We start from the raw sequence: 15914 nt of genomic DNA, 5'->3' as shown, positions 1-15914 counted from the left end.
TAGTTTTAGTTCTTAGTTTTTACCTAAAACAGTACTGGGTGCTCATTATAAATGAAATAAATAAGCCAGTATATGCCTAGTGGAGAGCCCGTAGGATACTACAGTCATATAAAGAATGATGTGACTTAGCCCAGCCCACATCTTTGGCTGTTGGTGAAAAGGAGAACCTTTTAAAAAAAAATCAAAATAAAACTTTTTTTTTTAAACCTATTTCCTATTTATTTATTTTTGGCTGCATTGGGTCTTCACTGCTGTGCACGGGTTTTCTCTAGTTGTATCGAGCGGGGGCTACTCTTTGTCGTGGTGTGCAGGCTTCTCATTGCAGTGACTTCTCTTGTTGTGGAGCACGGGCTCTTGGTGTGCAGGCTTCAGTAGCTGTGGTGCGCGGGCTCAGTAGTTGTGGCACACGGGCTTAGCTGCTCTGTGGCATGTGGGATCTTCCTGGACCAGGGATCAAACCTATGTCCCCTGCATTGACAGGCGGATTCTTTTTTTTTTTTTTTTGTGGTACGCGGGCCTCTCACTGTTGTGGCCTCTCCCGTTGCGGAGCACAGGCTCCGGACGTGCAGGTTCAGCGGCCATGGCTCACGGGCCCAGCTGCTCTGCAGCATGTGGGATCTTCCCGGACCGGGGCACGAACCCGTGTACCCTGCATCGGCAGGCGGACTCTCAACCACTGCGGCAGAAGCGAAGTCCCCAAAATAAAACTTATAAAAGACACAAAAAGGAATTCATAAGAAAATGGCAAATATTGAAGACAGGCAGAGAAGATCCAACATATGGATGATAGGAGCCCCCAAAGAAGAAAATCAAAGCAAGGGGTCAGAGCAAATAAACCAAAAACCATAATGCAAGAAAACTCCTGAAGCAGAAAAGTTTGTAGCCACTGTGTACCTGAAGATATTGACCCATACTAACTCATACCATGACAGATTGGACTTATAAGAGAGGGAAAAATTCTTTAGCCATCCAGGAAAAAATAAACAAGTGATATATAAGAAAAAGAAAATTAGATTGTCATCAGATTTTTCACAGTGAGACTTTATGCTGGGAGAAAATGGAGGGATATAGTTATGATACTCAAAGAAAGAAAATGTGAGCCAAGGATTTTGTATCAAGCAAGACTTACTTTCTTTTCTTTTCTTTTTTTATGTGCAGATATTTGTTGTTTTTTTTTAATATAGTTGATTTACAATGTTGTGTTAGTTTCAGGTGTACAGCAAAGTGATTCAGTTATATATATATTCTTTTTAAGATTATTTTCCATTACAGGATATTGAGTATAGTTCCATGTGCAATACAGTAGGTCCTTGTTGGTTACCTATAAGATATAAGACTTACCTTCATGTATAAAGGACATAAACAAGTTGTCAACGTGCAAGAACTCAGAGACTGTTATTCCCAGGAGCCCTTCCTGAAGAATCTAGGAGAGCAGCAGTCCTCAAAGTGTGGCCCCGAGATCAGCAGTATCAGCCTCACCTGGAAACTTGTTGGAAATGCAAGTTCTGGGGCCCCAACCAAGTGAATGAGGAACGAATGAATGAGGGATGCTGGAGGTGGGGAAACCCAGGAATCTGTGTTTTAACAAGCTCTCCAAGTGGTTCTGAGGCATGAGGAGTCAGAACCACTGCCCTGGAGATCCAGGTTCAGATGATCAGGGTCACTAGAGAGACATCAGCTACAGAGAGTAAACGAGCATACAGTCTGCCCGTAGCTCTACAACTAAGTGAAGGCTGAAAAGGAATAAGAAGGATAATTGGCTAAATGCTCATTTATTTATAACACAACTATTTTTTAAATGGAGAGAATGGGCAAATATGCAAAAAAAAATTTATTACTATATTCAGTAATTATATTGGTAATAATAATATTATGTGTATAATGTAGGATAAAGTAAATGATTAAGGATGGGATATTCTAATTCTATCATCTCTACCTGTGTTCATAATCTGAGGATCATCAGCACGTGAGAACCAATATATAGATGTCATGGAGAACAGGCTAAGTTAAAAACAAACAAATAGGGAGTTCCCTGGTGGCCTAGTAGTTAGGATTCTGGGCTTCCACTGCTGTGGCCCGAGTTCAGTCCCTGGTTGGGGAATTAAGATCCCACAGCTGTGTGGCATGGCCAAAACAAAACAAAACAAAAAACACACAAAAACCCTCTAGTCCCAAATTTGACTTGGATGTATTCATGTGAACTTATGGGGTAATTTGTATAGATCCATCCTATCTCTGTCCACCGGAAAAGCCTCTAAACAATAACCAACCCAATAGCAATGAACATCGTGGTCTAGAAATACCATTTCCCCCACTAAAAGAAAACAGGGCTTTTTTTTTTTTTTTTTCAAAAGAAATGGCTCATTCCAGATCTAAATCAGGAAATGAATCAGAGTAGCCTGGACCATCTTGTCATACCATGCCTTAGTCTGCTCAGGCTGCCATAACAAAATACTATAAACTGGGCGGCTTCAATAAGAGAAATTTATTTCTCACAGTTGTAGAGACTGTGAAGTCCAAGATCATGGTGCCAGTAAGATAGGTTTCATTCTGAGGCCTCTTCTCTTGGCTTATATGTGGCTATCATCTCATCGTGCACTCACTGGCCTCGACTTTTTGTGCATGTGGGGGTAGAGAGAGAGCAAGCTCTCTGGTATCTCCTTACAAGGGCACTAATGCCATCGTAGGGGCCCCACCCTCACATTTCTCATCTAATCCTAATTACCTCCCAAAGGCCTCATCTCCAGGTACCATCACATGGGGATTAGGGCTTCAACGTATGAATTTGGAGAGGACACAAACATTCAGTCCATAACACACCCTGGTTATCTCAAAAGCACTTAGAAGTCAACCTGGAAAGGCTCCCACTGGCCCCAAATGGAGCAACTTGAGCTTCAACAAGGGCCAGAATCGCACCGCTTTAAATCCATCAAATCTGTTTAAATACACGAGTTCACAATGATATTTTTAAAAATACTAATTAGTCACTGTATTAATTTCCTGAGGCTGCTGTAACATTGCCACAAACTGGGTGGCTTAAAGCAACAATAACTTATTCTCTCACAGTTCTGGAGGCTAGAAGTCCAAAATCAAGGTGTCATCAGATTGATTCCTTCTGAGGGAGCATCTGTTCCAGGCCTCTCTTCCAGCTGCTGCTGGTTGCCAGCAATCCTAGGCTTGTAGATGCATCAGCCCAATCTCTGCCTCTATCTTCACACGGCCTTCCCTGTGTTTTCTTTATGTGTCTGTGCCTCCTTCTCTTCTTGTAAAGACACCAGTCATATTGGATTTTGGGCCCACCCCAATCCAGTATGACCTCATCTTCATTTAACAAATTACACCTCCAAAGACTGTCTTTCCAAATAAGGTCACGTTCTGAGGTTCCAGATGGGCATGAGTTCTTGGTGGATGACTGTTCAACACGGTAGAGTCACCTTCATAAAATGATATGGAACCATTTCATTACCTTGAAAACTCATAGAGAAAAAGAATTAATTCCCTGGACCGAGCTGCCTATTTGAAGGAAACCGAACAGAGAAGCATGCTGAGTTAGACCGTGAATGTGTAATCAGGAAAATACAGATGCAGAGAAACTCTGTAGGTCAGACAGCCCAGATTCTTCAACAGATAAATTGTAAGGAAATAAAAGGGATGGAGTAGGGAACTGTAGATTAAAAGAGACTTAAAAGTCATATACAAATTTTTTTAAAGATTTTTTTTTTAATTTTTATTTTTATTTGGCTGCGTCAGGTCTTAGTTGAGGCATGTGGGATCTTTCACTGCGGCATGTGGGCTTCTCTCTAGTTGTGGCATGTGGGTTTTTTCTTCTCTAGTTGTGGTGCACAGGCTCCAGGGTGCGTGGGCTCTGTAGTTTGTGGTACACGGGCTCTCTAGTTGAGGCGCTCGAGCTCAGTAGTTGTGGTGCATGGGCTTAATTGCCCTGCGGCATGCGGGATCTTAGTTCCCCAACGAGGGATCGAACCCATGTCCCCTGCATTGGAAGGCGGATTCTTTACCACTGGACCACCAGGGAAGTCCCTTAAAGCTTTTTTTGATGTGGACCATTTTTAAAGTCTTTATTGAATTTGTTACAATACTGCTTCTGTTTTATGTTTTGGTTTTTTTGGCTGTGAGGCATGTGGGATCTTAGCTCCCTGACCAGGGATCGAACCCACACGCCCTGCATTGGAAGGTGAAGTCTTAACCACTGGACCACTAGGGAAGTCCATACAAGTTTCTTTTTTTTTTTTTAATGGGCAGGATTCAACTATAGGATCTAGGGATGCATCTTTGAGTAATAAAAGTCGAAAAAAGAGCAAGGAAGTGATCACCCCCAAAGTCAGGATGACATACTATTTGGGGGAAAAGGAAGAGGTTGTTATTAGGATGGGTGCGTAAAGTTCTGTTTCTTGACCTGGGCAGGGGTGACAATGATGTCTGCCTTTTATAAACCCATTAAGCCATATATTTGATCTGTTTTTTACTTTTTCTATATCACGGTTTTATTTTCCAAAAAAGGTTTAAAAAAAAAAAAAGCATATGCTAATCACCACGTCGATGTCTTCCTTTGAGGGTGAAATGAAGTAAAGTATGAATCAGACTGGATCTGACTAATTTCTGTGTCCCCAGCATAGGACCTCACTCAGAGTAGGAGCTGAATAAATAAACAAGCACTATTATTAGAGATATGTTTACACATTCCCAATGTAGTAGCTCCTGTTCATTGAGCCAGCATTTCTCAAAACGGTCCTGCATATCATTCGTTTCAAAACCACCTGAGATGCTTGTTGAAAATGCGGATTCGTGGACCCCATTCCAGACCTGCTGAATCAGAATCTCTGGAGCGGGGCGACCCTGCAGTCCACAATTTTTTAACAAGCTCCCCAGATGAGCCTGGTGCGAACAAAAGTGTGATAACCCGGGCTTCTCTGGTGGCGCAGTGGTTGGGAGTCCGCCTGCCGATGCAGGGGATGCGGGTTCGTGCCCCGGTCTGGGAGGATTCCACGTGCCGCGGAGCGGCTGGGCCCGTGAGCCGTGGCTGCTGGGCCTGCGCGTCTGGAGCCTGTGCTCCGCGGCGGGAGAGGTCGCGGCAGTGAGAGGCCCGCGTACCACACAAAAAAAAGAAAACAAAAAACAACAACAAAAAAAACTGTGATAACCCTTGGAATAGACTCATTCACAGTCAAAGGTAGAAGTTATAGCATTTAAACAAGTTTGTGATAATCTTGTGGGCTTATTAAAATAGCAGAAACCTATCTAAAAGGTTAAAACCCAGGGCTGGCACTGCCATTGGCTGATGAGCCAATTGGAGAAAAATACACACTACCATTTGTTGAGTATTTAGTATATACCAGGTTCTGTGCTATTTATTTAACAATCATCAACTCACTTAGTTGTGGGAGGTGCCTGCATTTACCTCCCACCTTCCCTCTGAGACTCCACCATGACAGTCCTGCCTTTCCCACTGATGCAGGTGGAATCACTGACCACAGAGTTGTCAGCTGAGCGCAGTTTCTCAGCCAAGGCAGAGAGCGGGCGGCAGCAGTTGGAGCGGCAGGTCCAGGAGCTCCGGGGACGCCTGGGTGAGGAAGACGCTGGGGCCCGGGCCCGCCAGAAGATGATCATCGCTGCCCTTGAGTCTAAGCTGGCCCAGGCTGAGGAGCAGCTGGAGCAGGAGAGCAGGTAGGCGGGAGAGGAGGGCGCAGCTGGAGGGCAATCCTCACATTCTGGTCAGTGAGATGAAGGGGAGCTGTGTTACAAGCACATGGTTTAGAAACATCCAAAAGGCATCATAATATTAATGGTTGATGATTTCCTATGTCATTTAGGATGCTTTGTGCTGCAAGTAACTGCATTCCCACTATATAATTTAAACAGTAATGTAGCAGTTAGCTATAGCTGCATAACAAACCACCTTAAAATTTAAGTGGCTTAAAACAACAATTTTTTTTTTTTTGCGGTACATGGGCCTCTCACTGCTGCGGCCTCCCCTGCTGCGGAGCACAGGCTCCGGACGCGCAGGCCCAGCAGCCATGGCCCACGGGCCCAGCCACTCCACGGCACGTGGGATCCTCCCGGACCAGGGCACGAACCCGCGTCCCCTGCATCGGCAGGCGGACTCTCAACCACTGCGCCACCAGGGAAGCCCCTTAAAACAACAATTTTTTATTATTGCTCATGAGTCTTTGGGTTGGCTGGTAGGTTCTGCTGATCTGAGCTTGGTGGGCCTCACTCATGCATCTTTGCTCAGCTGAAAGTCAGCTAGATGGATGTGCTGATCTTGGCTGGGCTCTCGTATGTCTCCAGCCTGGCCTGGGACAACTAGGCTAACTTGTCTCTGCTCCAGGTTGGCCCAGGATTGTTCACATGACAAAGTGAAGGTTCCAAGAGTGAGGGCTTCTTGGGGTCTAGATTTGGAACTGGTACATTGTCACTTCTGTCACATCCTGTTACTAAAGCAAGTCATGTAGGGAATCCCCCGGTGGTCCAGTGGTTAGGGCTCCTCCACACTTCCACTGCAGGGGGCATGGGTTTGATCCCTGTTCTGGGAACTAAGATCCTGCGTGCCACACATGGCACGGCCAAAAAAAAAAAAAAAAGAAAGAAAGTCATGTGGCTGGCTCAGATTTAAGGGAATGTCCAGTCATGGCTGCCAAGCACTGCCCATTGCTAGGGGCCCCATCACATGGACTTGACCCAGGTGTGGATGAGCAGGGACCGTGGGGATGGGGGAAATTAAGGAGACGGGAGGGAAGAGAGGGAGGTAAGGATGGCCCCAGGTGTCTGACCTGCATATCTAGGTGGATCATGGGGGATTAGGAGGAGGAGCAGGTTTGGGAGAAGGCATTGAGTCCAATGCAGGGTGTGCAGGGTCTGGGGATAGCTGAGGCTGGGGGCTGAACCAGGCTGGAGCTCAGGAGACAGATTTAGCAGACAACAGGCTGTTGATGGTTGTAGAAACCTGGGGCACAGCTGAGCTTGTCCAGGGCAAGTGTGTGAGTGAGAAGGGGAGAAAACAGAGATGGTTGGAGATGGAGCTTTGGGCTTCCAGACTGTTCCACAAACACAGAAAGCTAGAGAAAGAAATTGAGAGAGAATTCCAGGCCAGGTAGAGGGAAGGTCAGGTGGGAGATGATGAGTCCTAAACTGGGGGCTAGGGCTGTGAGGCTGAGGAGGGGACAAGACAGAGTCCAGGGGGCAATGGGACAGGGTTCGGTTACTAACGGGCTGGGGGTGGGGCAAAGGAGAGAGAAGGGGTGAGGACAATGCCTGGTGGTCTGACTTAGGGACTGGTGGTCAGTGGGTCAGTCCCCTGAGAGGAGGAAGACTGGGGGCGGGGTGGTGGGGGAATACAGTTGAATATGAGAGACTGAGTGGGATATGGAAAACTGGTATAGACATGGAGACACTTTTAGGACCTTCAGGCATCTTACTAGAAGCTAAGGACTAGATTCTCTGGTGGGAGCCTGGGTGCCAGTGTCTGGCCTGAGTAGACTGTGGGAGCCAGTTGTGGGTGGAAAAGAGGGCAGAGCACACTCTGAGAACAGGTAGCCACTGGACGAGGCTTGGGGGACTGAGCCCCAGGTGAGCAGCTCTCCTGATTCTCCCGTTCATACCTCTCCATAGGGAGCGCATCCTCTCTGGCAAGCTGGTGCGCAGGGCTGAGAAGAGGCTTAAAGAGGTGGTGCTCCAGGTGGAGGAGGAGCGGAGGGTGGCTGACCAGCTCCGGGACCAGGTGAGCAGCTGATGTCATTGAGGTGCAGTGGGAGTGGTGGGGGGACCACTGACAGAGAAGTAGCACATGCCATCTCTGGAGGCAGTGAGTTCCCATCACAAGAGAACGTGTGGGTGCTGGACTGGAACTGAGTGCAGACACCATCCTGGGGCTCGGTGCATCAGCAGAGAGCTGGAATCAGTGACTTTGTGATCCATAAATTCTGGAATCCAGGAAAGGCCCTGGTGGGGACCTTAGACAGCCAGGGAGAGGGAAGAAGTTAAACCCTATCCAGAGGCTAGGCCACAGCTAAAATAACAACACCTGCTGTTTACTGAGTGCTTTCTAAGAGCCAGGAAATATGCTAAAGACATAACATATAGTACACTTAATTCTTATCCGAACTCTATGAGGTAGGTTAAACTATTATTTTCCCTCTGATTTTGGTGAGAAAACTGAGACAGAAAGGTGAATTAACTTGCTCACAATTATTTATTTAGTAAGAGGTAGAGCCAGAGTTCACACTCCAGCACTCTGGCTGCAGAGTCTGTTTTCTTAATTATTTATTAAGCAGTTACTGTGTCCCAAGTAGTATGCCACCTGCTTTTTAAAAAAATACATGCTTACGTTCCTTCATCAGCTCCATTTCACAGGCGAGAAAATGGAAACTTTAAAAGGGGGTATAATTTGCCCCAGAGTCACACAGTCAATAGAGAGAGATCCTCTTGCCAGCTTCCACCCCAGGCTCAAATGTGACTGATTCTAGTTGCTGTGCCCTTAAAAGCTCAGCTGTGTTTTATTCACCATTCATCTCACAAAACAATTGTTGAGCACCCTCGATGTGCCAGGCACTATGCAGGGCATTGGAGATGTGGCTGTGAATGACACAGAGAAGGACTGTGCTCTCAAAGAGCTCACATTTTCAACGTAGGAAAAGAAAGATACCATAAACCTATAAACAAGTAAAGATAATTACAGATTGTGATAGGGGCTATGAAGAAAAAAGAGAATGAAGAGAGAGGGGGACACAGAGGACTGGGGAATCCCCCCTAGATTGGGGGTGGGGTGTCAGCAAGACCTGTCTAAGGAAGTGACAGTTGAATTGATACTGAAGGGTGAGAAAGAGCCAGGAAGAGGGAACAGCAGGTGCAAAGACCCTGGGGTATGGAAATGAGCTTGGTGAGTTCCAAGCAAAAAAGCAGACCAGTATTGCTTGAGAGAAGAATGAGGTTGGGGGGTTGAATGATAAGAAATGAGGTCAGAGGAATAGGTAGGAGGCAGATTATGTATGTCCCCTCCATAGAGAGAGAGATGACAGGGTCTGGGGAGGGTCTCAGTGAAGATGGTCTGATCAGTGTGTTTATGGGAAGAAGACCCTGCAGGGCCTGGAATGCCAGGCTGAAGGACTGAGACCTTGTCCCAGGGGTACTGGGGAATCACGGAGGACTTTGAGCAGGGAAGGGGGTCAGCCCTGAGCATAGAAAGATCCCTCTGAGGCCGAGTGGGGGATGACCTCACATTTGAATCTGAGGTGGAGGCTGGTGAGAGGATCTAGGAGAAAAGAACAAAGCATGAATAGATGGCAGGGCACAGGACAGTCAGGATGTAGGAGGGATGAGCTGTGGGGAGCTCTGGGTGAGGGTAGCACCCAGAGAAATGACCCGGCCCCCCTGCTCACGCCAAGCTGGAGAAGGGGAACCTTCGAGTGAAGCAGCTGAAGCGGCAGCTGGAGGAGGCTGAGGAGGAGGCGTCCCGGGCCCAGGCAGTCCGCCGGAGGCTGCAACACGAGCTGGAGGATGTCACAGAGGCCTCCGAGTCCATGAACCGGGAGTTGAACACGCTGAGGAACCGGCTTCGGTAAGGCCACCACCCCGCACATGCGCACCCTCGCTCCATAAACCCCAGTATCTCGCTGTCCCCTCATCTCTCTGTGACCCCTTCCCCATTTTATTCTGTCTCTCCATATCTCCCTATCTCTCACTTTTCTCTCTGCCCCCTGGTCTCTCCTCCCCGCAGACGCGGCCCCCTCACCTTCACCACCCGCTCAGTGCGCCAGGTCTTCCGACTGGAGGAGGGCGTGGTGTCCGACGAGGAGGCGGCGGAGGAGGAGGTGGAGCCGGGGTCTGGGCCACTGCCCGCGGAGCCCGAAGGGTCCCCTGCGGCCCCAACGCAGTGACCCTACCCTGCCTGCAGCCACCGGGCCCTCCCTCCCTGGCCCCCTTGGTGCCTGTCCCACGAACAACCCTCTGGCTTCTTGCACTTTGGAAATGGTGCCACCCTCTGGCATAACAGCACTTATCAACCCCACGGGGGGCGGGGGGCGGGGGGTCGCCTGAGACTTCCCGTGAACCCCTGAACACAGAGGAGCGGGCAAGCAGGGAGGAAAGGACTGGGGCGGCCTCTCTTGGGAGAAATTCGGGTATAGTTGGCAAGCTGGGGTCCCATCCAGCTCCAAATCCTTCCTTCAGTTATGAATGATCTATATTAGGAAGGGAGCATGGCTCCCGTGCCCTCCTCAGCCAGGGCTTCCCACGCCCCTTCCCCCTCCCTCTCTCTCCTCTCCCTCCCCCTTAAGTCTCCCCCTTCCCCCTCCCGCTCCCTCTTTCCCTCTCTCTCCCCGTGTCTTTCTCCACTTAGCCACTGACCCCAGAACTTCTGAGCAACAGCACCCTGAGCCCCAGGCCACCACCAGCCTTTGACCCTTGCAGAGGGGCAAGATAAGGGGATCTCACGCATTCCCCCTCCCCACCATGCTCCCTTCTGGTTGCTCTTGTGTGATCACAGTTAAGTTGGAGTTTCTCATGAGGGTTGGAGGAGGCCCCCATACCCTCCCAGGCTCCAGACTCTGACAGAAATAAACTCCAACCTCGACTGGACCCCTCGGGGGCTGTATGTGTTCCTGCAGGGGTAGGGGGACAGGGTGGGCAAGGGGCAGCGAGCGGAGGGGGGCAGTCTGCTGGTCCTAATCCAACTGGCCAGTGTCGGGGGACCTCACGTGTACCCAGCATTTAATGTGAAAGAACTCACTTTCCCCTCACCCAACCTTCCTCCAAAGTATCCCCTGCATTATACAGATGGGAAACTGAGGCTCAGTGCTCCAGGGTCCCTTGCTCCAAGCCTCTCCATCAGTGAGTGGCAGAAGGGGTGCTGCACTCTAGTTGACCCTCAAGTCTTTGCAAAGCAATGATAGTAGTGACTGTTGAGCTGTTTGCTGCGTACTATTTGTTTAGCTGAGCTAAACTTGGGACGTTAGTCTCAACCCTCAGCACAACCCTTAGAGGCAGGGATTTCATTGCCTTCCAGTGTCTAGAACAGTTCCTGGCACGTAGTTGGCCTTAGTATGTTTGCTGAATTAATAGATCACCCCCCCCTTGCCCTTTTAGAGTGGTGGAAACAAGCCCAGAGAAGTTGAGAGACTTGCCCAAGGACACACAGCTACTAAGAAATTGAACCCAGTCTGGCTTCAGAGTGGGTAACTCCTGAGCCCACACTCCTTTTCTGGGGACTAGTCACCAGCACATGACCCAGGAGCTCACATGACCCAGGTGCCCTCACAGACTTTCCAGTTAGGGGTGTGGATCCCCATTTTTACCATCAGGGAAACTGAAGCAGGTACTTGCCCCTGCCAAAATCACAAGGTGAGAGCCGGCGATGAGGGGAATGTCTGGACCCTCAAAGTGCAGGCCCTTGCCATCTTAATACGACCCTGCTCTTCTGTCCCAACCTTCTGTCTGCCCCCAGAGCCCCTAGCCCCATCAGGAGACCCTCTCTGGAGACAAAGAGGATGAAACTTTTAAATGAAAAGGAAACTTTTATTTTGGTGGGGAGTGAGAGGGTGGGTGGGAAGGGGGCATGACACTTTTTATTGGGGGGGGTGACATGCGGCAGCTTCTGCAACGGGCGGTTCATGCACCCAGGGTGGGCGTGGGGGAGGCTTGGGGGAGGGGCCGTGCCGACCCCTCCCTCCCTGCCCTGGGGGTGGGCTGAGAAGACCCGCCATTAGCACCAGAGTTGGACGATTTGCAGACCTCCCCTCCCCAGACTGACTCCGGGCACCCTCCCCCATCCCTGAGAGCGCCCCCTTGCCACTCCCCCCCACCCCAACAACAGGACAGGCCCGCCCCGCCCACTTTTGAGTGAGAGAAACTTATTGCTGTGTGTGTGTTGGGGAGGAGCCGCTGTATTCAGAAAGACCCCCCGCCATTCATTCCTTTCCCCAATCACCCCGCCCCCGCCCCGTGTCCGTGCGTTCCCGGAGCGCAGGAGGGGCGCGACATGCGTGTGGGGAGCGCGTCATGCAGCGCATGCGTGTAGTTGCAGGCACCCTGGCGGCCGCGGGGGGGGGGGGGGGAAGGGGAGTCGGGACTTGGAAGTTGTCCCTTTAGCTCTCTCTCTCCCTCCCCGAATCCCACACTGTTGACTTGGGGGATGGGGAACGAGAATAACGTGTGTAGAGGTTTATAATGATTGTGACTATTTTTAAAAGCTGAACTAAAAAGCTGGGTACGTGTGGCAGATTGGCGAGCAGGGGGGAGACGTTGGGAAGAGGTCCTTTAGAAAAATCCTCACCCCCTTTCCCTGCACCGTTCGGCTTCCGTGAGGGTCAGGGGTATCTGGGGTTTTGTTTTGCTTTAAGAAGTTAAACCCTTTGGCAATATAATCAGTCTCCAACCCCATACCCTGGTGTTTAAAGCCCCTAGCCCTTTGCCTCACCCCACCCCGCTCCCCCCAGAACCCGCCCCACCCCTCACCCCTGGTTCGCCAGGGTTTAGGGTCCAAGGGAAGGATGGGCGGACTCAAAAATGCCCCTTGCATAGGAATCGTTGTATGAAGAACCGTGCTCAGTGACATCCCCACCACCAATCCTCAGGCGGGGAGTGGGGGGTTCCTGAGGCCGTGGGAGCAGAGGGAGGGAGGTTGCTAATTCCATGAGCCCCATGCTCCAAAAGGGGTAGTCCCTTAAGGGTTCTGGGACCGATATGGTCCCTGGGCTTGGGGTAGGTAGCACATCCTTCTTGAGCCAGGATGGGGTATGAGAAATGATTTTCCACCCGCGAACGTGGGGGGTTGAAGAAGGCCGGGGAAGGGCGAGCTGGGATCCCAGCCCAGGTAGATATGTGGTTGCCCAAGCTTCTGATATTCCAGCGTCCCTCCACTAGGGAACAGCCTCTACATTTTAAATGTAAAGACCTCTAACCTAAATAAACGGTGTCCTGGCCAAGCAGCAATATCTGGACTTACCGGCTTATGTGCGAAATGCCAGGAAAGACAAAACCTTAAAAATAAGTGTTTGTCCTTGTACTGCCTAAAACCTTAGCACATCGCCAGGGGTACAAATATGACCCTCTGGGAGACACTGGCGTCTTTGAAGAAGGTGCCTTTGGGGCACCATTTAAAGAAAGGGGCTCTTGGAGGGGCAGGGTTAGGCATAAGAAAGGGGGTGCCCCGGGAAGGTCTGGTTCCCTGGAATTGCAGACAGATTGAGCTTATCTTGAAAATTCTAGCGTCAGGGGAACCTGAGGAGGATGTCTGATGTCAGATTTAGGGGTGTCGAGGAAATGTCCAGAGTGTGAGAAGGATTTGGAGCATCCCAAAGGCTGAAAGTGAGCTGAAGGGCTGGATCAAGTCTTGGAGGTTTGAGGTGCTGGGATGCAGCTCAGGAATGGGTGGGCGGTGGGGGGGGGGGGGCGGTGGGGGCGCGGTGCGGACAGCATCTGTGTGCAGCGGTTAAGTCCCAGGCGCGTGTGGGGATTTGGAGGACGCGGGATGCCAGACTCAGTCATAGGAATTCTGGGGGCAGGCCTCATGTGATGGGAATCTGGAGGGGGTGTTGGGGAATTTTGTGTGCTAGGGCCAGAGCATCCCAGGAATACTGGGATGGGAGGTCTGAGTCCATGCAGCAATAGCGGCGAGCAGATCCCCGGGGGTGGGGTGGGGGGTGGGGGAGGAGGAGGAAAGAGTGAAATTCACCAGAGGGATGCTCCTAAAGGCTGAGGGAGCAGCTGTCCTCAGCCCACCCCTCCCCCCGTGCCTCCGCTTCTACCGTCTGAGCTCAGCTCCGGTTTTTGGCTTGGGTGACTGTTCCTCCTTCCCCCACATTGCTGCTTTTTTTTTTTTTTTCGTGATGGGTTGCCCTCCTGGGGTGAAAGGTAGGAGGCTAGGAGACCCTCCGGTAGCTTAAAGGCCAGCCCGACCCACATGGAGGTCCCCACCCGCTTCCCAGAATGCCCCTTCCCTCGCTCGCAGCATGCAGCCTCTGGCGGCTTATTGCTGAGGTGGAGTTGGAGAGGGCGGGGATCCAGTTTGGGGGAGGCATGCAGAGTAGTGGGGAGGCGCCCCAAAATGTAATTGATATAATTTGGACGTATTTACACGAGTCGATTCGGGGGGGGGGTTCCTATGGTTCATGGAGACCTGAGAAGGCTTTTTTTCAGGAGGGGCGAATAGGTGGGGGGATGGGCTTTGGCTCCTCCCCCCCTCCATCCTGGGGACCCAGGTGGAGGTGAGGGGCCCGGGGGTGTCTGCTGGCATCGTCGTCTCGGTTGCATATTATTGACTGATTTTTTAAAAAAAAAACCCTTTCCCCCACCCCCCACCCCCAGCTCCTTTGACCTTCTTCCCTGTCACCCCCGAGTCCCCCCACAGGGGGGAGGGGAGCGCTAGAGGATGGAGGGCAGGGTTGGGGGAGCGCGGCGGGCGGCCCTGGGAGAGCCAGGGGGAGTGGCAAGGGGGGCGAGGCGCAGGGACACCCCGCTCAGGCCCGCGATGCTGCTCAGGCTGCGGGATTTCTCGTAACCTGGGTGGGTGGGTGGGGCGAAGGGCAGAAACACGGGGAGGAATCGAGGAGATAGGGGTGCAGGGGGAGGGTCCAACAGACAGAGGGACCCCAAGACAGAGAGAAGCAGGAGGGAAACAGAAGGGATATGAGATGGAAAAAGGGAGAAGACAGAGACAGGAAAAGGCAAGAGACAGGAAGAGATGGAGAGGGCGAGTCAGAGAGAGAAGGCAGGTGAGAGAGACGGTGAGGGAGACAGAGAGGGTAAGAGATGGAGAGACAGACACCAAGACACAAAGTGACAGATGGCAAGAGACGGAGAGATGGACAGAGGCGGACCAAGGAGACGGAGAGAGAGAGAAGTGAACAAATTGGACAGTCAGTCGACATCAAGGAGAAAGGTTCAGACATGGGGAGGGGGGAGAGACTCAGGGTTAGGAGGCAGGGTGGCAGCCACCGAGCCTCCCCCACCCTACCCCCACCGCAGCCCCCCTCAACTCCCCTCCCCCCTGTTGGCCCCCTCGTCTGAGGCAAAACGGTGGGGGGCAGCGAGGCAGATGGTGGGCAGCACGGGCGTGGGGAGGGAGCGTGGGTGGAATGCCAGTGGGGGAGCAGCCGGTGGAGAGGCCTTGGGAGGGAATGGGTGGGGCTGCAGTGGGTAGGGGGCTAACCTAGATGTAGAGAAATGAAGACAGGCGGGTGGGGACGCTGTGAGGGGCTGAATGGAGCACAAGGTGGCAGTGCCTCCTCCCTGGGCGGGGTGGGGGTGGTGCAGGAGGACAGCTCCTAGAGCAGTCTGATGAGGGCAAGACTCAGCTGAAGGCTGTAATGGGGTATCTTTAAAGGGTCAAGAAGCCTTTAAACGAGAACCTTCTGATGGGAAGGTCCTGACAATGTCTTGATAGTCAAAGGGATCTAAGGCTTAGGGGCACATGTGGGGTTTCTTGAAAACTTAGGAATGTCTGAGGAGTTCTGCCACTGTCTGGGCTCTTCTAGGGCTTTCCTAGGCAGTACGAAGGGGTCTGTCTGGACGAGGGCATCTTGACTGTTGGAGAGAGGGCCTGGGGGAGGTTGGAAGCCCAGTATCTTGGGGACACCCCCTCCCAGCCATTCCCAATTGCTAACCTGGGGGGAAGGGGCAGGGGGGGACCGAGGGTCTCACGAGGTCTCAGGCGGTGACAAGAGCTGGGGACAGAAATACACAGAGTCACGGGGGGGCGGGTGGCCAGGGGGAACCCCCCAACACAGCCTCACTGTTGGGGGGACGGAGAAAAGCTGAGATCTGTTCCTCCTCTCTGGTGTTTTCCGGGGGAGGGGAGCAGTGAAATGGGGGCAGCCAGAGACATCAAATATGGAAGGAGCTTCCGGGGTGGCTGAGGGGGAAGGGGAGGATGAAGGAAAGAGGAGGGGGAGGGCTGGGGAGGA

The 15914-nt window shown here is 51.5% G+C and overlaps 1 protein-coding gene across 5 annotated transcripts in view; it reads left to right on the top strand.

Annotated features, from left to right (window-relative positions):
- MYH14 (myosin heavy chain 14) overlaps positions 1-9890 on the top strand; it is an 84935-nt gene extending 75045 nt beyond the window's left edge. For all 5 annotated transcript variants that reach the window (XM_065899723.1, XM_065899722.1, XM_065899721.1 and 2 more), the window contains 4 exons: positions 5474-5682; positions 7627-7735; positions 9399-9571; positions 9731-9890. In XM_065899723.1, the coding sequence (XP_065755795.1) occupies positions 5474-5682; positions 7627-7735; positions 9399-9571; positions 9731-9890 (651 nt within the window). The remainder of the gene's footprint in view (positions 1-5473; positions 5683-7626; positions 7736-9398; positions 9572-9730) is intronic.
- Positions 9891-15914: the final 6024 nt, after the last annotated feature.

The sequence above is a fragment of the Phocoena phocoena genome, chromosome 20, assembly GCF_963924675.1.
Source record: "Phocoena phocoena chromosome 20, mPhoPho1.1, whole genome shotgun sequence".
NCBI lineage: Eukaryota > Metazoa > Chordata > Mammalia > Artiodactyla > Phocoenidae > Phocoena > Phocoena phocoena.
This window is presented reverse-complemented; position numbering and strand designations above follow the sequence as displayed.